At 32.1% G+C, this 17708-nt stretch overlaps 1 protein-coding gene across 3 annotated transcripts in view; it reads left to right on the forward strand.

Annotated features, from left to right (window-relative positions):
• LOC142351294 (uncharacterized) overlaps window positions 1-17106 on the forward strand; it is a 239527-nt gene extending 222421 nt beyond the window's left edge. For all 3 annotated transcript variants that reach the window (XM_075403408.1, XM_075403407.1, XM_075403409.1), the window contains exons 3-5: window positions 8284-8494; window positions 14941-15162; window positions 17030-17106. In XM_075403408.1, coding sequence (XP_075259523.1) covers window positions 8284-8494; window positions 14941-15162; window positions 17030-17077 — 481 coding nt within the window. In that variant the 3' untranslated portion in view covers window positions 17078-17106. The remainder of the gene's footprint in view (window positions 1-8283; window positions 8495-14940; window positions 15163-17029) is intronic.
• The last annotated feature ends 602 nt before the right edge of the window (window positions 17107-17708 follow it).

Raw genomic sequence — 17708 nt, forward strand, 5'->3', positions numbered from 1 at the left:
AACAAAAAGTGGGCTTGCACAAATATTTTGTTGTTCTGTTCATGTGAATGCTGTAAACAGATGAAATTAGTTGTATAACAAATCAAAAAAGTATCCAAACATTGCCAAACTTGTCAAAATTTGCATTTTTGAAAAAAGAAAATATGTGTAATTGAAATATAAAGTTGCAATTTACTTCAAAAATTACTCAAAGATTTGAAATTGTAATCATTCAGTACTGATTTCTTTTAGTTTTATATATTTCTTTCTTCTAGTTGGCCCCTTTTGAAAGGGGAGAACCCTTTTAAAGATGCCTTAATATTTACGTAATTGCTGTTTGTAGTTAAGCAATTTAAATCCATAATTTACAACATATTTATTAACGACATATAATTCCGCACTAAACATCCACAACTTTTTCCTTGTCATTTGCGTTTTCCGACTTCCACAAGTGCGAGAAATTGCTTAAAATTGTCCACTTCAAACTTGGGTTTGGGCTGAGAATTGTCCAAAAAAATTTGGTGACTAAATTTCGCAAACTGTGTTTTCTTTTTACCAAGATACGTTAATAAAATTGCTGAAATTGGGGTGCGAATTCTTGCTTTGTAAATCGGTATCATCTCTTGGGAGAAAAAATTCATCAATGTTACAAACGCATGCAATGAAAGCCATTTTGTGTATCTTTTGAACTAAGTTTTATCCATATAAATTAACTAAGTTTTTCAAAAAACCGACTGGCGAATTGATCAATAATTAAAATAGAAATCTGCTGTTCTTCTTTTAGTGGAAAATGTGAACAAGTAGCACCCTTTATCAGAGAAAAAGAGAGTCGATCGATTATGATTGTTACAAGTCATTAAGAAAAACACCTCTTGTCTGTTATTATATAAAACCAAATTTTCCAGTGAAGGGCACTTAAAATATGCTCTTAATATTGCAAATGTAAATTAAATGCAACCCCTAGAGAAAAAATATCATAGCAATTGCGTCAAAACTTAGGCAATGTTTTTCATCAAATTTTTCAACATATTTCTTGCTAAGTTGTTTCGGATGAATAATTATTGTATTTAATGCATCCAGACCATTATTTACAATCTCTTGCTGCCTACAGATCAAAGTACAATAAAGATCATGTATTAGAGAAAAATATGAAAATCTGAATGACTTTATTTGGAATTTGGTGTCAAGCAAGAAGCGGAGATCAAGAAAAATTCCATAAAAAGTTACAAAAAGTGATGACTCGTCTGCCTGTTGAACGGAGTGTAAATTTTCCCTGAACGTAAATCCAGTAACCCATTACACCATATATGATATTCAATGGTGTAATCAGATGTTTAAAATTTTCGTACGATACAATATATTTATTAACGACATATAATTCTGCACTAAACATCCACAACTTTTTCCTTGTCATTTGCATTTTCCGACTTCCAAAAGTGCGAAAAATTGCTTAAAATTGTCCACTTCAAACTTTGATTTGGGCTTAGAATTGTCCAAATAAATTTGTGACTAAATTTTGCAATTTGTGTTTTCTTTTTTACCAAGATAGGGTAAAAAAATTGCTGAAATTGGGGTGCGAATTCTTGCTTTGCAAATCGGTATCATCTATTGGGAGTAATAATGCATCAATGTTACAAACGCATGCAATAAAAGCCATTTCGTGTATCTTTTGAAATAATTTTATCCATATAAATAAACTTCATAGTTTTTCAAAAAAAAATCCCTAGACTATCGAATTGATCGTTATTTAAAATAAATATCTGCTGTTCTTCTTTTAGTGGAAAATGTGAACAAGTAGCACCCTTTATCAGAGAAAAAGGGAATCTATTGGCAATGATTGTTACAAGTCATTAAGAAAAGTACCTCTTGTCTGTTATTATATCAAACCAAATTTTCCAGTAAAAGGCACTTAAAATATGCTCTTAAAATTGCAAATGTAAATTAAATGCAACCTCTAGAGAAAAAATATCATAGCAATTGCGTCAAAACTTAAATATTGTGTTTCATCGAACTTTTCAACATATTTCTTGCTGAGTTGTTTCGGATGAACAATTATTGTTTTTAACTCAACCGGGCCACTATTTACAATCTCTTGCTGCCTACAGATTAAAGTACAATAAAGATCTTGTATTAGAGAAACATATGAAAATCTGAGTGACTTTATTTTGATGTCAAGCAAGAAACAGAGAGCAGGAAAAATCCATCAAAAGTTACAAAAATTGATGATTCGTCAGGCTGTTGAACGGAGTTTAATTTTTCCTTGAACGTAAATCCAAAAACCAATTACACCATATAAGATAATTTTTGGTGTTATCAGATGTTTAAATTTTTCTTACGATAAATATTGAATTTGGATAAGCGATCGAATCTCATTTATGTAAAATTTATTAGAGCCTATAAAATCTTAGAAAAACGCTCTATACTTGATTGCCTGCAAGTGAAGAACAGATAGGTAAATCTTCCGCAATATAATACAGAGTAAGGGATTACCAAAGATACTTGATTGAATCTAAAGTACGGACAGACATGTACGCCAGTGAGCCTAACTTAAGTTATTTCACTAGCTAGAACAAAAATTGAACTGATTAAAACAATTAAAAAAAAGATTTTAGGTCAAAACGTTTTCTTAATCAGAAAAAGAAACTATATTAGGCAACATCTAATTTTGACATATAACAAAAAATACTGTGATTTTGAACTCTATCGATTTCAATTTAAAAAATTCAATTTGCTCATGAACCGAATAGCATAATGTTTATGGTGTTTGCAGCATTTGATTGTCAAAACAAATTATCTTACACATGCGAAAACTAAAAAAACAGCTGAAAAAGAGCTGAAAAAAAATAGGTTTGTCTTCGAGAAATCGTGTTTTTGAAATAATCAAAGACCAGTAAAATTATGTTGACGAAGCTCAGTGCAACCATAGGACGAAAATAAAGACCACGTTTGCAGAGAAACATTGTTAATGCGAACTACCAAAGATGACAAAAAATAATCTTGATAAACATGGTTAAGATCACGATAATTAAATTTTGTACCAATTAATGTTTGAAAGCAGCTAGCATAGTTTTCCAATTACAAAAAACAAAAAATTGATGTGAAAACATTAATGCAAAAAAAACAACAACTGAAGGCCAGACACAAAAAATTAGAAAAATGTCCAAAAATAAATGATCAAAACTGACAAATCTATATTAACTAAAAATGCCACATCAAATTGCGGAGGACGATCTGTCAATTTGACATAAAAACATTTTTAGACAACAAACTCGAAAACTATGGATAAAACTGAAACAGACGAAGTTTTATAGCAACAAAATTGCCGTAAACAAAAAGTTTCATTAAAACTAAAGGCACTCAAGAGATTCAAGTTTGTTTTGCTAGTATAATTTTTGAGAAATGTCGATATTGCTTCTACGTTTCTAGTAGAAAAAACTAACTTCAGTTGAAACCAAAAACTAACTTCAGTTTGAAAATATGAAATCGTATAAATAAAATCTCTAATAAGTTAACGTTTGCCTCATCAGAAAAGCAATAAGACTTATTAGATGTGATAGTAAATTTCACGTCTATAGAAATAACCAAAGATACAACTTAAACACAATTTTTACCATTACACAATATATCAAAGTGATAAAAAAAACGACACCTAACGCAAAAGCCCCTCTGATGCCTTTTTTCATCAAAACGTCAATGCAACCTGCCAATTATGAGGTCATAAAATAGCAACAACAAACAATACGGACAGAAATCTAATGTTCACAATTTTTGTATAGAGAAAACAATGGACCAAATCTGGACTTTTAAAACACATGTATCAAATTTAATAGCATTCTTGATCAAATCAAGAGGAAAATGCAAATACAGAGGCTAAATTGCCGCACAAGGAAAATTTTTCAAACAGCAACTCTTCGCTGAAGATTGATTTGAAAAAATTAACTATTTGAAAATACTCAATTTGTTGCTCTATTTGTACTCAAATTTCATTGTCATTGAGGAAAGCAAGAATGAGGGCGACCTTAATAAATAACACCCAATAAGTTTCAATCACTTTGGAATAAAGACAATCACAATGGGATCAGTAACACTGTCGTTATCACTTCACGACTGTTATAAATACGCAAATATCCCAATAAAAAAATATGATAGATGAATAATCACCAAAAATTGTCAAAATGTCAAAATTCCAATTGGATAGAACAAGTAAGCAAAAACATTGATAGTAGAAGTTCATTTAGTCCTCGTTCTCGTTAATCAAGATTCTTTTATAATAAAACGGTTATCGGTCAGTTCTCTTGAAATTTTTTGCCGTTTTCAGATAATTTATTTGCTTCCTGTTTTTATAACCAAAGGTAATTTTCAGTAAAATCAGCCAACTGTTTGGAAAATTATCAAATCAAATTGTTCAGAAAATCTGTTCTAATATAAAAAAGATATGGTTCAAGAGCAGATTTTATTATTTTAGGCAAAATAAAACAAAGTTTTAGGCAATCTCAGAAAAGTGAGCAAAAATATTGAATTTCAGCCACGGTTCGCTAAATATTCAAACCACGATAACTCCAAAATTTTTAAGGTGGACATGTTTTCTAATTATATCAGTCACAAATCTCTACCATGAATGTGTTGATCAGTCAAAATTGACTGGGCTACTTCTCTGAGTTAAAAGTGAGTTAAACAGCTCTGATTTTGTAGTGTAGAACATATTAAAAGAGTCCCAAACAAAATAGCCCTAAATCGCAAATTTCAGTACACATATTTCGCTGATATTCTTCTTCTAACTTTTGCAATTTGTTCATTGAGTGTGGAAAGGTATATTTCTGTTTTTGACTCGGTTGGCGCTATTTTAACTGTGTTGTTCTCCCACATAGATTATTTGAAAGTAAGAGCTGCGAAAAGTATTTTAATAGGTTATTTGGAGCTTTTTTCATGAATTAGTTCTTTAAAATAGTGTTAAGATACCCTGAAAATGTTGCCGGCTGCCATAGAGATAAAACAGTCAATATCAGCTGCCGCCGTTCAAAATATCTAAAATATTTGTTTTATATAGGATCAAAACTTAATCCGATTCATTTGTTTTTGCAGTTTCCATGTTAAATTAAAATTGTTTTTACTATTACATGTCAAAATTATAGGTCCTTTGATAAATGAAGTGTTAAATTTGTTTTCTTTTAGTGTTTGTTCTGATGAGGCTTTCATTTGTTCTCTGATCAAGCGATAGAATATTATAGAAGAATGAATAAAGACTTTGTAACATTTTTGAAGAGAAAATATTTGAACTCTTCATTGATGTTTACCAAAACAGCCAGACGAAAGATGATGCGATTTTGAGGAGAACGAGTTTGCCGAAAATTGTTTTCTTTATCTAATTTCCTTTCAAATAGCGGCAACAGCACTTTCTTTGGTTCCCATTTGTAAAAGACTGAAAAGTTAGTCTGGCTTTTTAATTTGTCATCAGTGAACTTTTTTCTCTTTGACGGTTAAATAACCAAGGGCAATAATACATTCTGGAGATTTGATCACTCGAAAAAAAATGTTTTTTAAGGAAATAGTTGAGATGGAAATTATGAACAGGGTCTCGGTTGTGTCTGCGGCAGCATTAAATTTCCTCAATACCGGAATCAAGTCAGACCAGACTCACCTGATCCCTGAAACAAATTTACAACCTGACCATTGGCTGATTTTTACAAGGGCACTTGGTAATGTGGGTTTGTGTATCAACCTCTGACCCCATTAATTTCAAGGGTAGCTGTTAACCTTGGGGTCTTAAAAAACAAAAAGATATTAGCACAAATCTATGGGCAACGATCTTATCTATCATTCTCATTTGAAGTTGAGCGCAAAGCCGAAATGAATTTGATGAAAAAGCCTCTTAGCGATATACACGATAACCAGCCCTAACAATATGAGAAAAAATATTATTAAAAAATAATAGCTTTTTCAAATAAGCAGTTTTTAACGCCAGTTTATTTTTAAAACTCAATTGTCAACAATTAGACCAGTCGGAGAGTGTTTTCAGATACCCTAGTCGAGACAAGATGTTAGTCTTGCAATATCTGTTTTATTTTTCCAAAATATTTCTCCGATAAGTATTCATTTTTTGTTGTGTTGTTTCTTTTATATTAAAAAATTTTCTGTTTTCCTGAGTTTCTTCTCCTAAGACCTAGTATTAGGATAGGATCGGTCTCAGAAGCTATTTGCTGGCTTTTTTGTTTCAAGACTAGGATAGGAAATGGCTTCCGCGGCTTTCTCAGGCGCTTTCTATGGTTACGGCTAGGTTAAAAAGCAAAAATAGTATCCGTGTGGTTGTTAATCTTGCAACATCTTGCAAGAGGATGTTACTCTTGCAAGAATATATTGCAAAAAATTGTTAATCTCGCAAGATCTTGCAAAAAATCTTGCAGGATTATACATAATCAAGCACGATTCTTGTAACATCCTGAATCAACTAGGGGTAACCAATTACAAATTTGATCGAAGAAATTCTAAGGCTATCTGGTAAAAACTAAACTGGCTATATGAAATAGAATCGGCTTAAATCATAGATTACAAAACGTGATTGGCATGGTCTGCTTTTGCATCTCAAACTAATAAATTATCAGGTTTTCAGGGGGTTCGAGGGGAAAAAGAATCTTTAGCGATAACTTGATAAATCTTAACTTTATAGCAATAAAAAACTCTTTTTGTTCATAGCCTCCGTTGAGAAAGTTATGTCTTTTATTTTCCCATTATTAACAACAATGCCAAAATATGGATTAGTAGAGTTGAGTCTTATAAGCAATGCGGGAATTTGATTAATCCTAAGTTAAAAGATATAATATTTGTAAAAATGGACAATTTAACTGATTGTTATTTTTGATTGATCCGAGTGCTACACCGATCAGACTGAGTTCATAAAATTTTTATCAAGAGATAGGTATCTAAACTATATTCTTATTGAAACTAAAAATGCGACAAAGAGAACAAAAAATAAATTGACAGATCAAAAGTGAAGAGCTTGGAAAACGTTTGAGTTAAAGTCTGCTGGTAGAGAAAAAGATTTAAACCAATTTATAAGGAAATCAATTTTGTCCGGTGCAGTCAATTAGGGACAATCTAGCACTTTAATATTTACGTGATCAGTAGTTGGTAAACATAACATTTTACTGGAAGCATTTCATTGCAAACGCACATCTGAACTAGTGTTTTTGTTCAGTTATGAAATGCTGAAATTTTCCCCAAAACTGTTCCAGATATATCTAATCTATTCTGGAAACAAACGAAAGAACAACTGACAATAAAAATCTTTTATTGTAATTTAGTTCCTCTAATTAAGAACAAAAAAAATTTGAATGAAGACAAACAAATTTTACTATTTTGTTGAATCTTCTTAAAATCAAGATTTGTTATACTTTAGCCAGCTATTCCAGATCTTTTTCGTTTGAATCTGGCTTATGTGAAATAGCCCATTTAGAGGTTTTTTAATAGACATAAATTGTGTTTATGCATGTAAGTGCACACGAAGCGTGAATTTCTCGGAAATGAGAATAAGTTTGCGTGTCAATTTATCCTCGAGAACTGAAAATTTCAATACTTTTTCAAAAATTGATTCAATTTTGATATTTTTCAATTGGACCTCTTTTTTATCTCCCCACAAAAATTATTGGTCGGCGAAAACAGACTTAACAAAAAAAGTCTTAACATGAACTTCCTAGCTCTTAAATAAATTTGGAACCAAAATGAGTTTTTTGAAAAATTTTCAGTTGATAAAGTAAGTTATGATTTAAACTCAGTTACATACCAATCACAATACTTTACTATCTATTGTTGTTTTTATCCAGTTTTTAAAGCATACTTTATACTTATCCCAAAATAAAATCAAATCTGATATTTTGTGATTTGCTGAAAACGTTTGGTTTTTTTTCTATTGTTTTTTTCTTTATGTGTTAGTTAGGGCAGAAGGTCTTTAAGAGAATTAAAATCGCCTAGAGGGCTAACTTAGAGAAAGACAATAATTAAGAAGTATTTTCAAAACTTGTTGGAATTTGGAGGCTAAGGCCCCGAACCACCTTAGCTGAATTTTAAATTCTACATTAAGTATTGCAACATGCAAACATGCAGAAGAGTTGAAATTCAATTCGCTTTCTCTAAAAAAGGCCTCACCGCAGTCATAGATACTAACCAATGTGCCTGAAAAAAAACCGAAAAGACGCACGTTTTGAGCCAAAAAAGGCCCACAATGAGCAGCAGAAGTTGCGAAAAAATGGTAAAAATTGGCTGAATGCTGATGAACTTTAGATAAAAGAAAAATGCTTTGTGTATGTTTAGATTCCTGTGGGACTTCATCATGTTGATGTTGCTGATAGCGAACTTGGTGATTTTACCAGTGGCAATCGCATTCTTCAATGAAGAGAACAGCAATTCATGGGCAGTGTTCAACTGCATCAACGACAGCATCTTCATCATAGACATCCTCCTCAATTTCAGAACTGGCATTCCTAGGCAACACATGGCTGTACAGGTCGTCTTAGATCCAAAGGTCAGTACTGATATTACTCAACCCAAATTGATGTTTTTGGTAATGGTATATGGTGTCGTATATGGTTTCATCACATTAAACACTATTTGAATAAAAACTCCAAAAAATGTCAACGTCCATAAAATGTCTTTTACGTTTAAAATTCGACAACTCTGAATCTCCCTTATTCTAAAAAAAGTGTTACCGAATCTCTCTTTTGTTAAATACTGAACAACAACGTTGGTGCCTACAAAAAATATTTAACTGTGCATAAGCAGGCTGAAGTCCCAGACGCGGTCTTGAGCGTACTTGAGTCCAATCAGAGACAATTTCAATCAGAAGTGGGTTTAATCGGAGACAATTTCAAGCGCAAGTGAGTTTAATTGAAGACAATTTCAATCGCGAGTGGTTTTAATTGGCTACTATTTTGAGTGCATGTGGGTCTGATGAGAGCAATTCTGTACCTGAAAAAAGATTCAGTGGACGCAGTTATTGTTAACTGCTTGATTAAAAGTTGCTGGTTCTACCAAGAGCCAACATTACAGATTGGTCTGATCATACTCAATAAGAATATATTGGCTCTAATTTAAACGAAGAAGACCTTCTGTGGCTAACAAGAACAGGCGTTCTTTAAACTCAATTAAAAATATCTGATGGAAAAAGAAGTTTTATCTACAAATCTTCCATGGAGTTTTTAACAAGTTTCAAATTTCTGGAAGAGCCTTACAAGGACATAAAAAATAGTCAAACGTTTCAAATTTTGAGTTTTCATCGGTATAAATTTATCCAATTTAATTGAATTCTTTAATTAAATTTTTTGTTCAAAAATAAAATTTAAATCTAGGTTATATAGAGACTGATAGATTCACGCATTGTTGGCGCTTATATAACAAAGATACATTGCGCGAAGTAGGTTTTCAGCGACCACATCGAGCACCGGGTAGTCTAATCAGAGAAATCTTGAACGCAGGATAGTATGATCGGAGACCATTTTTATTGCAAGTAGATCAGAAGTGAACTCGAGCGCACTTTGATCAGATGGTGGGTGCAGATGGCTCTGATCAGAACTTTTCAGATTGCAGTCCGATGCAGAAAAAACTGTTCGAGATCGTTTGAGTCTGGTCATATGTGGATTTAGTTGTACTTCTAGTGCAAAAATAATTTCAAGTGCGATTGAGTCTGATCAGAGATCATTTTTGTCTAGATTGGAGTGATCCGATGGCATTTTTGTCTGGGATGGTCTGATCAGGGAAGGTTTCAAACATGACCTTAGGCTGGAGAAGGGTTTTTGTCGTTTTTGACAAATGGAATCAAATGCTGTCGAGCTATTATGTTCAATGAACGGAAGACTTCTGAAATAGATTTTTTATTAGATTCTTTAAAAAATTAGGCGGTTATTGTCACATGTATTTTTTTCGTAGATTGAAAAATTATATTTTGAATCAGGTGGTGTCGGACCTTTCACGATTAACAGAAGATCATATAAATCACAAAAATGACCTAGTGTAAACACATTTTTTTTTCTCATCCCAGTCAGTCAATCATCAATAAAACAACGACTAGTTATCTGTGGGGTGTTTTTTTGCAATTCATTCAAGGTTGTTAGCAAATAGTGAACATTGAAGGACAAGTACCAACCTTCAAGTCAAATAATTTTCATTGACTAAACAAAAAACAAAACCTAGAATGGACTATGCATGGATTGTGGAAACAATTTCAAATAACGAGAAAAATGATGTTTGTTCAAACACCGTTTTCTCACTTTGATTTAAAATTAGAGTACACAAAATACACGCTGCAAGAATAATCACTCCACTTCTTTTTTCAGAATGACCGAAATAAAATCATCACTTCAAATTGACTTTAAAAATCTATTGACTTTTAAAGTGTAAACAGATCTTTAAAAAAAAGTTGCCGAAAGAGTTCGGGAAATGACGTGAAGTAGGAAAGTGATGGTCGTCAATGACCTACCTCACACCTTTCATAGTTGTACTGAACAGTTTGAAAAAATTAACAGGAGAAAAATTAACTGACTCAATCCGATAGATCAGCTGATAAAAATCTCTGTTAAAATGCGACTTCAAAAAAACTGTTTTTGTAATACAAGCGGTTTGAAAATACAAAACTAATTGACAAGCAATTTAAGAAAGTTTAATACAAAGTTTCAATAAATTCTCTGGAACATGCAAAAATGCAGCTTCCCAACCATTTAACTTAGAAAGATGTTCATTAATATTAAATCAGTCACTCACATAAAATTCGACTATAAAATATTAAACATTTTAAAAAAAACTCAACAAACAGAAAAATTGCCAATCAAATAGAAAAGTGTATAATTTATTTCATTGAAAATTTCTGTCTGGCTTTCAAGTGTCACAAGAATTTTTTCACACCCACTTTTATCGCTCTCTCAAAAAATGACATGAGCAGAAAATCACTCCTTCTTCCCTTTGCTCTGTAGTTTGTTCAGCCATTTGTTTTAAATACACAGCCCCAATACGATTCAAATTCTTTGGATTGTAAAAAAATTGAAAATTTACTTTTAGCCTGTAAAAAAACAATTATTGATGAAAAACCGACACAAAAAAACTTAAAATTGAAACGGAATATGATCGATTGCCTATTCAAAACTTCGGAATTATTTAATGGAACTGCACAAAATTGATGAGTCTCTTTTCAAAGAGACCCAAGTTTGCCTTTCATAAAAACTCTCACAGGAAATGCAAAATCATGATTCATTCATTTCGTTGATTGATTCATTCAATGTTACTTTCTTTTTTTTATCTGCGTTCTCCGTTAGTATTTGTAAAGATGGGCGCTCGAGGTTAAACGTAGTAATGATTATTCGGTTCTATATCCGTTGTAGAAGACAACGGACAGTAATTTTTGATGAATGATTAACGGATTGTAATTTTTTCAGCGAAGACAAACAATTGATTTTTCAAATAGAAATCTATCATTTTGATAACAAATTTTTCATCTATTTTGAACCCAATCTGCAAAAAAAGTTGTGTACTATTTTAATTTCATTGTTATAGCATTTATGAACTGATAAACTGATATTCAGAAGAACTGGTTTTTGTACTTAGCTAATTAAACTAATTTGAATAGGTAGCAGATATTTAATAGCCCGAAGAAGCAAAAGGAAGACAATTAACGAAAATGTGTTTGAATTGTTCCCTAGCTGAACAAACATGAACGAAAACTTCATGAGAACCAATTTTTGGTAAATTTGATTTTTTGCCTTCTGCCTGTAGAAACCAAGCGAATATCAGTTTTGCTTGCTGCAAGCGAAAATTAACGTTATGTATGTATGCATATCAATTAAAGAATAAAAAATAGCTCTTGGGGAAAAATAATTTTGCTTGAGATAGAAAGTGCTCAATTGGCGTCACAGATTTCTTTTCTTCATCTTTTCTAATCTAATAGGTTGCTTTCACCATTTTAACTAATAGGAAAACACTCTTTTCAAATTATGTCACTTGAAAAACTTTTGCATAGAGAATCATGCATTATGCCCAATGTGCTTCTGAATTTTCAAATTTAGAGTGTTCATTGAAAAACTTTTCAAACAGAAATTTCATTTAAATCTCTTTGTACTTGTGGGCTGATAGGTGATGACATTCTTGTATGGAGTTCGAGATAAAAAACGGAATTCAATTAAGAGGATCATGGCTGCAATTCACATTTTCTACGTTATCAATCCATACAACCTTAGGAACTGCAGCTTGCCATATTACCTTTAGTAATTGATTACATAACTCGCCGATTAAAACAACAACGTACAAGCGAGAGAACTGGTGGTCGGTTTCAAATTCATATAATTTATATCGTTTAATCCGTTTTCAAAAAATAAACCTTAAGAAATCAAATTTGGTTCAAAGGGTTTTTTGGAGGCTTGAAGTTTTCAAACAAAAGGAATTGTTTTTTGTTTCCGGTATCATTTTGACTTTTTATTAAGTCAAGCAGGTCGTCAAATTGAGAGAGATTTTCGAGGGAAATTAAAGTTACCTCTATTATAGTTACTTCACTAGTTGATCACAATTTGTTATTAAACTTTTGGTCAAAATCCTAAGAAATAGTAAAAGTACTCTCTTGTTTGTTCCAACCCACTTTAGTGGAGGAGGAGCTATATTCTCAAATTGTTTTGTTTTTTAAACATTTCTGGCCGATCGATGTAATCGTAGTAGAGAGACGTGAGAATATAGCACAGAGTAGAATATGAAATTTAAAATTTGTTTTGATCTTCATTTTTCCAGGCAGCCTTCGAAGTTTGAAAAAATTACGTGACCATTTGAATGATATCCGCTGGTTTTTCACGATTTCCCAAACTTTTGTTCATTTTTCCAGAAGTTGGTGAACAATTGTGTTATATTTTTTGTCCTATGCACACAGAGGAGGGTTGCAGAATTGATTGATTTGACAATTTTAGCTGAAAACGTATTGATTTTTTCATAATTTTTCTCTCAAAAATGGCACCAATTATGCTTCTTTTCGCAGATTGTTCAAATTTACTGGAAGTATAGACCCTAAAACTGCTGGTGCATTTTTGAATAAACTCAAAAGAGAGCTAGTTTTATTTCTTCTTCCCTCCAAAACGTTCAGGAATATAGATTGCGCCAGTTTTTTGCCAACTTTAAACAATCAGTACTCAAAATGCATCATTGTTTCCAGACGCGTTGAAATTTTTGTTGCCAAATTGCTTGTCTTGGTTACATTTGGAACAATTAATTGTCATTATTGAACGCACAAACAAAATGAAGGTGTCATTGTTGCTTTTGCTAATCAAATATTGTGATGATCATTTTTGGTTTTTTTTTTAAATTAGGTTTTTTCTGTGTTTTTCTGGGTCAACTATGGACGGAGAAAGTTTCATATCAAAAGTAAGTTTTTGAGAACCCATAACTTAATGCAAAGGTGGCCCATGAGTCTTATATTTTGTGTTCAGAGAAAAAGTTATTTAGGTTTTTATGTCTTCGACAAAGTGTTTTGATGATTTTTAATTAAATTCTTGCATTTTGCCCAAATTTGTTGTTATTTTTGCAGTCTCATGAATTAAGTATCAGACAAAAGGTCCAATTGATGTCCCTAATTGTTGTAGTTAACATATATTATGCTTTCAGTAGATACCTGATACCTCTTTTGTCTTTTAATATGTTTGTTTTAAGATCTTTTGCCATTGAAAATTGTTTTTTATTGATTTGAGCTGTGCAATCAGTAATAAACTTTATGGGTAGTTTTGGCACGAACAGTTTTGCTTTCAATGAAAAATCCATTTTTCGCACATACCTTAAAATTATGTTGTTCATTCGATGTCATACAAACTGTTGATATCACGAACTTTTTTTGAAATATAGTGGCACAAAATTGTACTATATTAGAAAATCATTGCTAATCTAAAGCAAAATCCCCAAAACAGAAAAAGAAGAGATTTTGTTCACAAGTTCACAAGTTTCACAAGTTAAACTCTTGCTGGTCGCATAATCAAGGAGACTCATCAATTATAATGTCTTTTTTCTAGATCCTAAAATCTTTTTTGTTTATAGATGTTTATAAATGATAAACAATTTTTAAAAGATTGAGAAATTGATGTTTATAGCATCGATTTGCGCCGATTTCTGACCCCTTAAATTTACCCAAATGCATTTTGCGCAAATTTTAATTAAGAAAAATGATCGGTATTTCTGATTGTATTTATAGTAACTTAATTTTGTTAAATCCAATCATGCTTAAACAACTTGTTCATTAAATTGAAACTAAATAATGCAAAACAAACTTTCAAATTTATTGTTAAGTTGAGTGTGAAAACAGGTTGCGGACTTCTGGCCGCAACTGAAAAGCTTCATGCCATCTTTGATCCCCAGACTGGAGGTGATAATCTCTTTGTCAGGATGTCCATCCAATGGGTGGACGCAGTCACTAGATTTTTTCAATTGCTGCTTAAACACTGCTTTCAATTGTAAAAGTATTTTCTTGTTATGAAGGAAAGTTTAAAAAAGGGAGCATGAGTTTTACTTAACTCAAAATTTCCTCTAATCACCTGTGAGTGATTAAATTATTGACTCAACTGAATTAATAGAAATAGTAATGATTTGTTGAAAATAAAAATTTTAGAAATTCCTTTCATAATTGAAAAAAATGTATGAAAACTGCAAATAGAAATACAAAATTATCAAAAATAAAAAACGAAATTGGCAATTTACTGCAAAGACAACGCTAATTGTAATTATTTGAGATCGCAATTGTATAAGCAAATCTGCTATCAAAACATTTTTTGGAAGAAAAGGAAATTTTTTTAAAAAACCTCAAAAATTTAGCAACCGAATAAGTTGAACTTGCAAGACGGTGCGTAATCTCACAAGACTCTTACACGATAGACGTCGGTAATAGACCTGAGTGGTGCCTAGAGTTTTCAATTTCAACATATTTTTTAGGTACCAAAACTATTTGTTTTTCCTGGTTTTCAGATGATAAGAAAGAGTTACATCCGAGGGTGGTTCACAGTCGACCTCATCTCCTCCATGCCCATGGACTACATATTCCTCATCATCTCCCAGGGGGACAAGGGTGGGCCTCAGATACTCAATGCCTCCCGCACCCTCAAGATGCTGAGGCTTATGAAGTTCCTCAGCCTCATGCGACTGTTGAGAGTGTCCAGGTTGATGAGATATGCCACCCAATGGGAAGATGTGAGTTAATTAATCCTCTGGCCCATAAAACCTGGGTTTGGAATACCTGCATTATTTATTTTTTGTCGAGCCAAACTCAAAAATAAAATTTTGTATCAAGTTAAATTTTAGCTCGAGCTAAAGTCTGGTAGGCCTTTTATTGTCGAGCCAAATTCGTGCACAGTTCTTTTAGTTGCAACCAGCCGAGTACAAGTGAAAAAAAAGTTGAGACCAATTTTGTCATTTTGATATATAATGTGGATAGAAACAGAAGCGGTACCAATAAAAAGCACCTGAAAAATTGTCTCGATTGGAGTATAGATATTTTGATTTATCGATGTGCATTTTTCAGATATTGCTGTTACAATTTTATTGTTGACTAAAGACTAATGATTCACCTTGTAGTCTTGTGCTTATTTTTGCTTATAAAATTATGATGTTAATTGAGATCAAGGAACCGATTTGGCGTAAATAATACTGAAAAATTAAAAAAAAATCAAAAAGTTTTTTCAGCAGAATCGGGATTCCGAAGCCCATATGTCTTGCTTAAAGCGTTAAGTAAAAAACTTAAGTAAAAACTCAGTAAAAGTTCTAATCAACAGTCACAAAATGGCATATAGAACTGATTACTCTATATCAGATTAACCAGAAACTCAAAAATTTTGCTTCCTTTTCATACATCTGTCTTTCTAAGATTTATCAAAAATCTTTGAGTTTTAACAATATTTCACTGACCGACCGCTTATTTTTCTTCTGCTTCTGAAACCACGAGTTATTTTTCATTTTTGAGGTGCTCGCATTAATTTCTCTTGAGCCCTTTCTTTTCAATATATTTATTAGCCACAGTACGCCTCTGAACCGCCATCTCCTTTTTTAACAAAAGATTTGTTTTTTTTTCGTTCATGATCAGTCACCATTTTCATTTCTGTGTCACATAATTCTCTGCTGAGTACATGGATTTTGAAAACGTTTCAGTAAATTAACGTGAGCACGTGTAGGTTCAAAAAACGTTAGCGTGTAAACCAATAGAGTCCTAGCAAAAAGACTTAAACTTGAAAGTTATTATAAATTATCAGAGTTCTTTTGAGTATAATGATAGTTGGTATAAAGAATCTAATAAAATTGTGAACAAAATAAGAACGCTTTTTGACACTTCTCGTCATTTTTTCTGATTTTTGTCTTTTTTCTCTTTATTTTTCACTCAATTGTTTCAATCCCAACGCTGCTAATTGGAGTCGACGGTTGCTATTTCCGGCTATATGCGGTCTCTGCTCTATTTTTTAGTTTAATAACCGTTGAATTGCGAAGTTTGAAGCAATCATTTTAAACGTGTTGATCTTTTTAATGCGAAACTTTTGCTTGTCCGTCTTCACTTTTCGACTGATTGTTACGCCCATGTTTTTTTTTTCATTTTGAGTGATGTAATTTTTTCTCTCGTTCACAAGTGTCAGGAGATAAACTGAAGTGACAGGAGCTCAATACTAAATATAAAATAAAAGTTGGTGTCAATTTTTTTCCAATTTATACTTTATTATTTGTTATAGTGGTATATAAAAACATCTAATGACATTATTTGAACTCCCAAAGTGAATTTAGTACGTCAGATTGAAAAAGGATTCAAAAGATGCAAGCTCTCGCTAGTCGTCCGAGAGAATTCATTCTTCCCACGTTATTTGGTTACGCTCTTTTGTTTTCCCCGAGCTGCAATCATGAACTGTAATCTCTAATTGGTTTACGCATAAAACTATAATTCTATAACATGTGTTTACTAACAATCTTTTTAACTTTTAATTTTTTTTCTGCGTTCTTTTCTGAAGTAGTATGATCATGCAAAAAGAAACAATAACCGACTGCCTAAAATCAGCTCAGAGTGGTTGTATTGTCTTAGTTTGAATTCACCTTAATGGACTGGAAATTGGATCTTGAGACACCGTAAAAGAGTACTGATTAATCTCTTTACTATTGAAACAGGTTAGTCCAGTGCTTTTCAATAGAATAGTGTTAGGTGGTTAATCGTATTTTGTGCTTCTATGTCTGCTTACACTACTCTATCTTATCAGAGTCTTAATTAGAAATAAGAATCTCTCGCAATATTGCAATTTTTTCTTGAAAATTTTCATTAGAAAAAAAGTTTCCAAAAGCACAGACCTTGAATATTCTAGACCTGAGCCACAAAGTGAAAGAATTACAACAAAGTATTGAAATTGTATAGGTTATAGCAATTTTCTTCAAGTTAAAAAATTGATTTTTTTTAAAATAAACAATCAATCGAAACAAAAATAACACTCTATGACCGAATTCGAAAATTAGAGCCTTGCATGCTCTTGAAATAAGAATATTGCGCATTTTTCAACTATTTCCTCTGACGCGGAACTTTATATGGCTAGGATTACAATATGCATTTTTTGCTCCTGAAAAATAGTCGGTTGATTTTTTGAAACGTTGTTTTGTTTTTGAAACGTTGTGCAAAAAAATGGCAAGGACTGCTTCTGTCTCTCTGAGTGGTTGAGATGTGAGAAAAAGAAACAATTTACCAAAAACCAACGGAATCGCTTATCTACTGCCCC

The sequence above is a fragment of the Convolutriloba macropyga genome, chromosome 1, assembly GCF_964194025.1.
Source record: "Convolutriloba macropyga chromosome 1, txConMacr16.3, whole genome shotgun sequence".
NCBI lineage: Eukaryota > Metazoa > Xenacoelomorpha > Acoela > Convolutidae > Convolutriloba > Convolutriloba macropyga.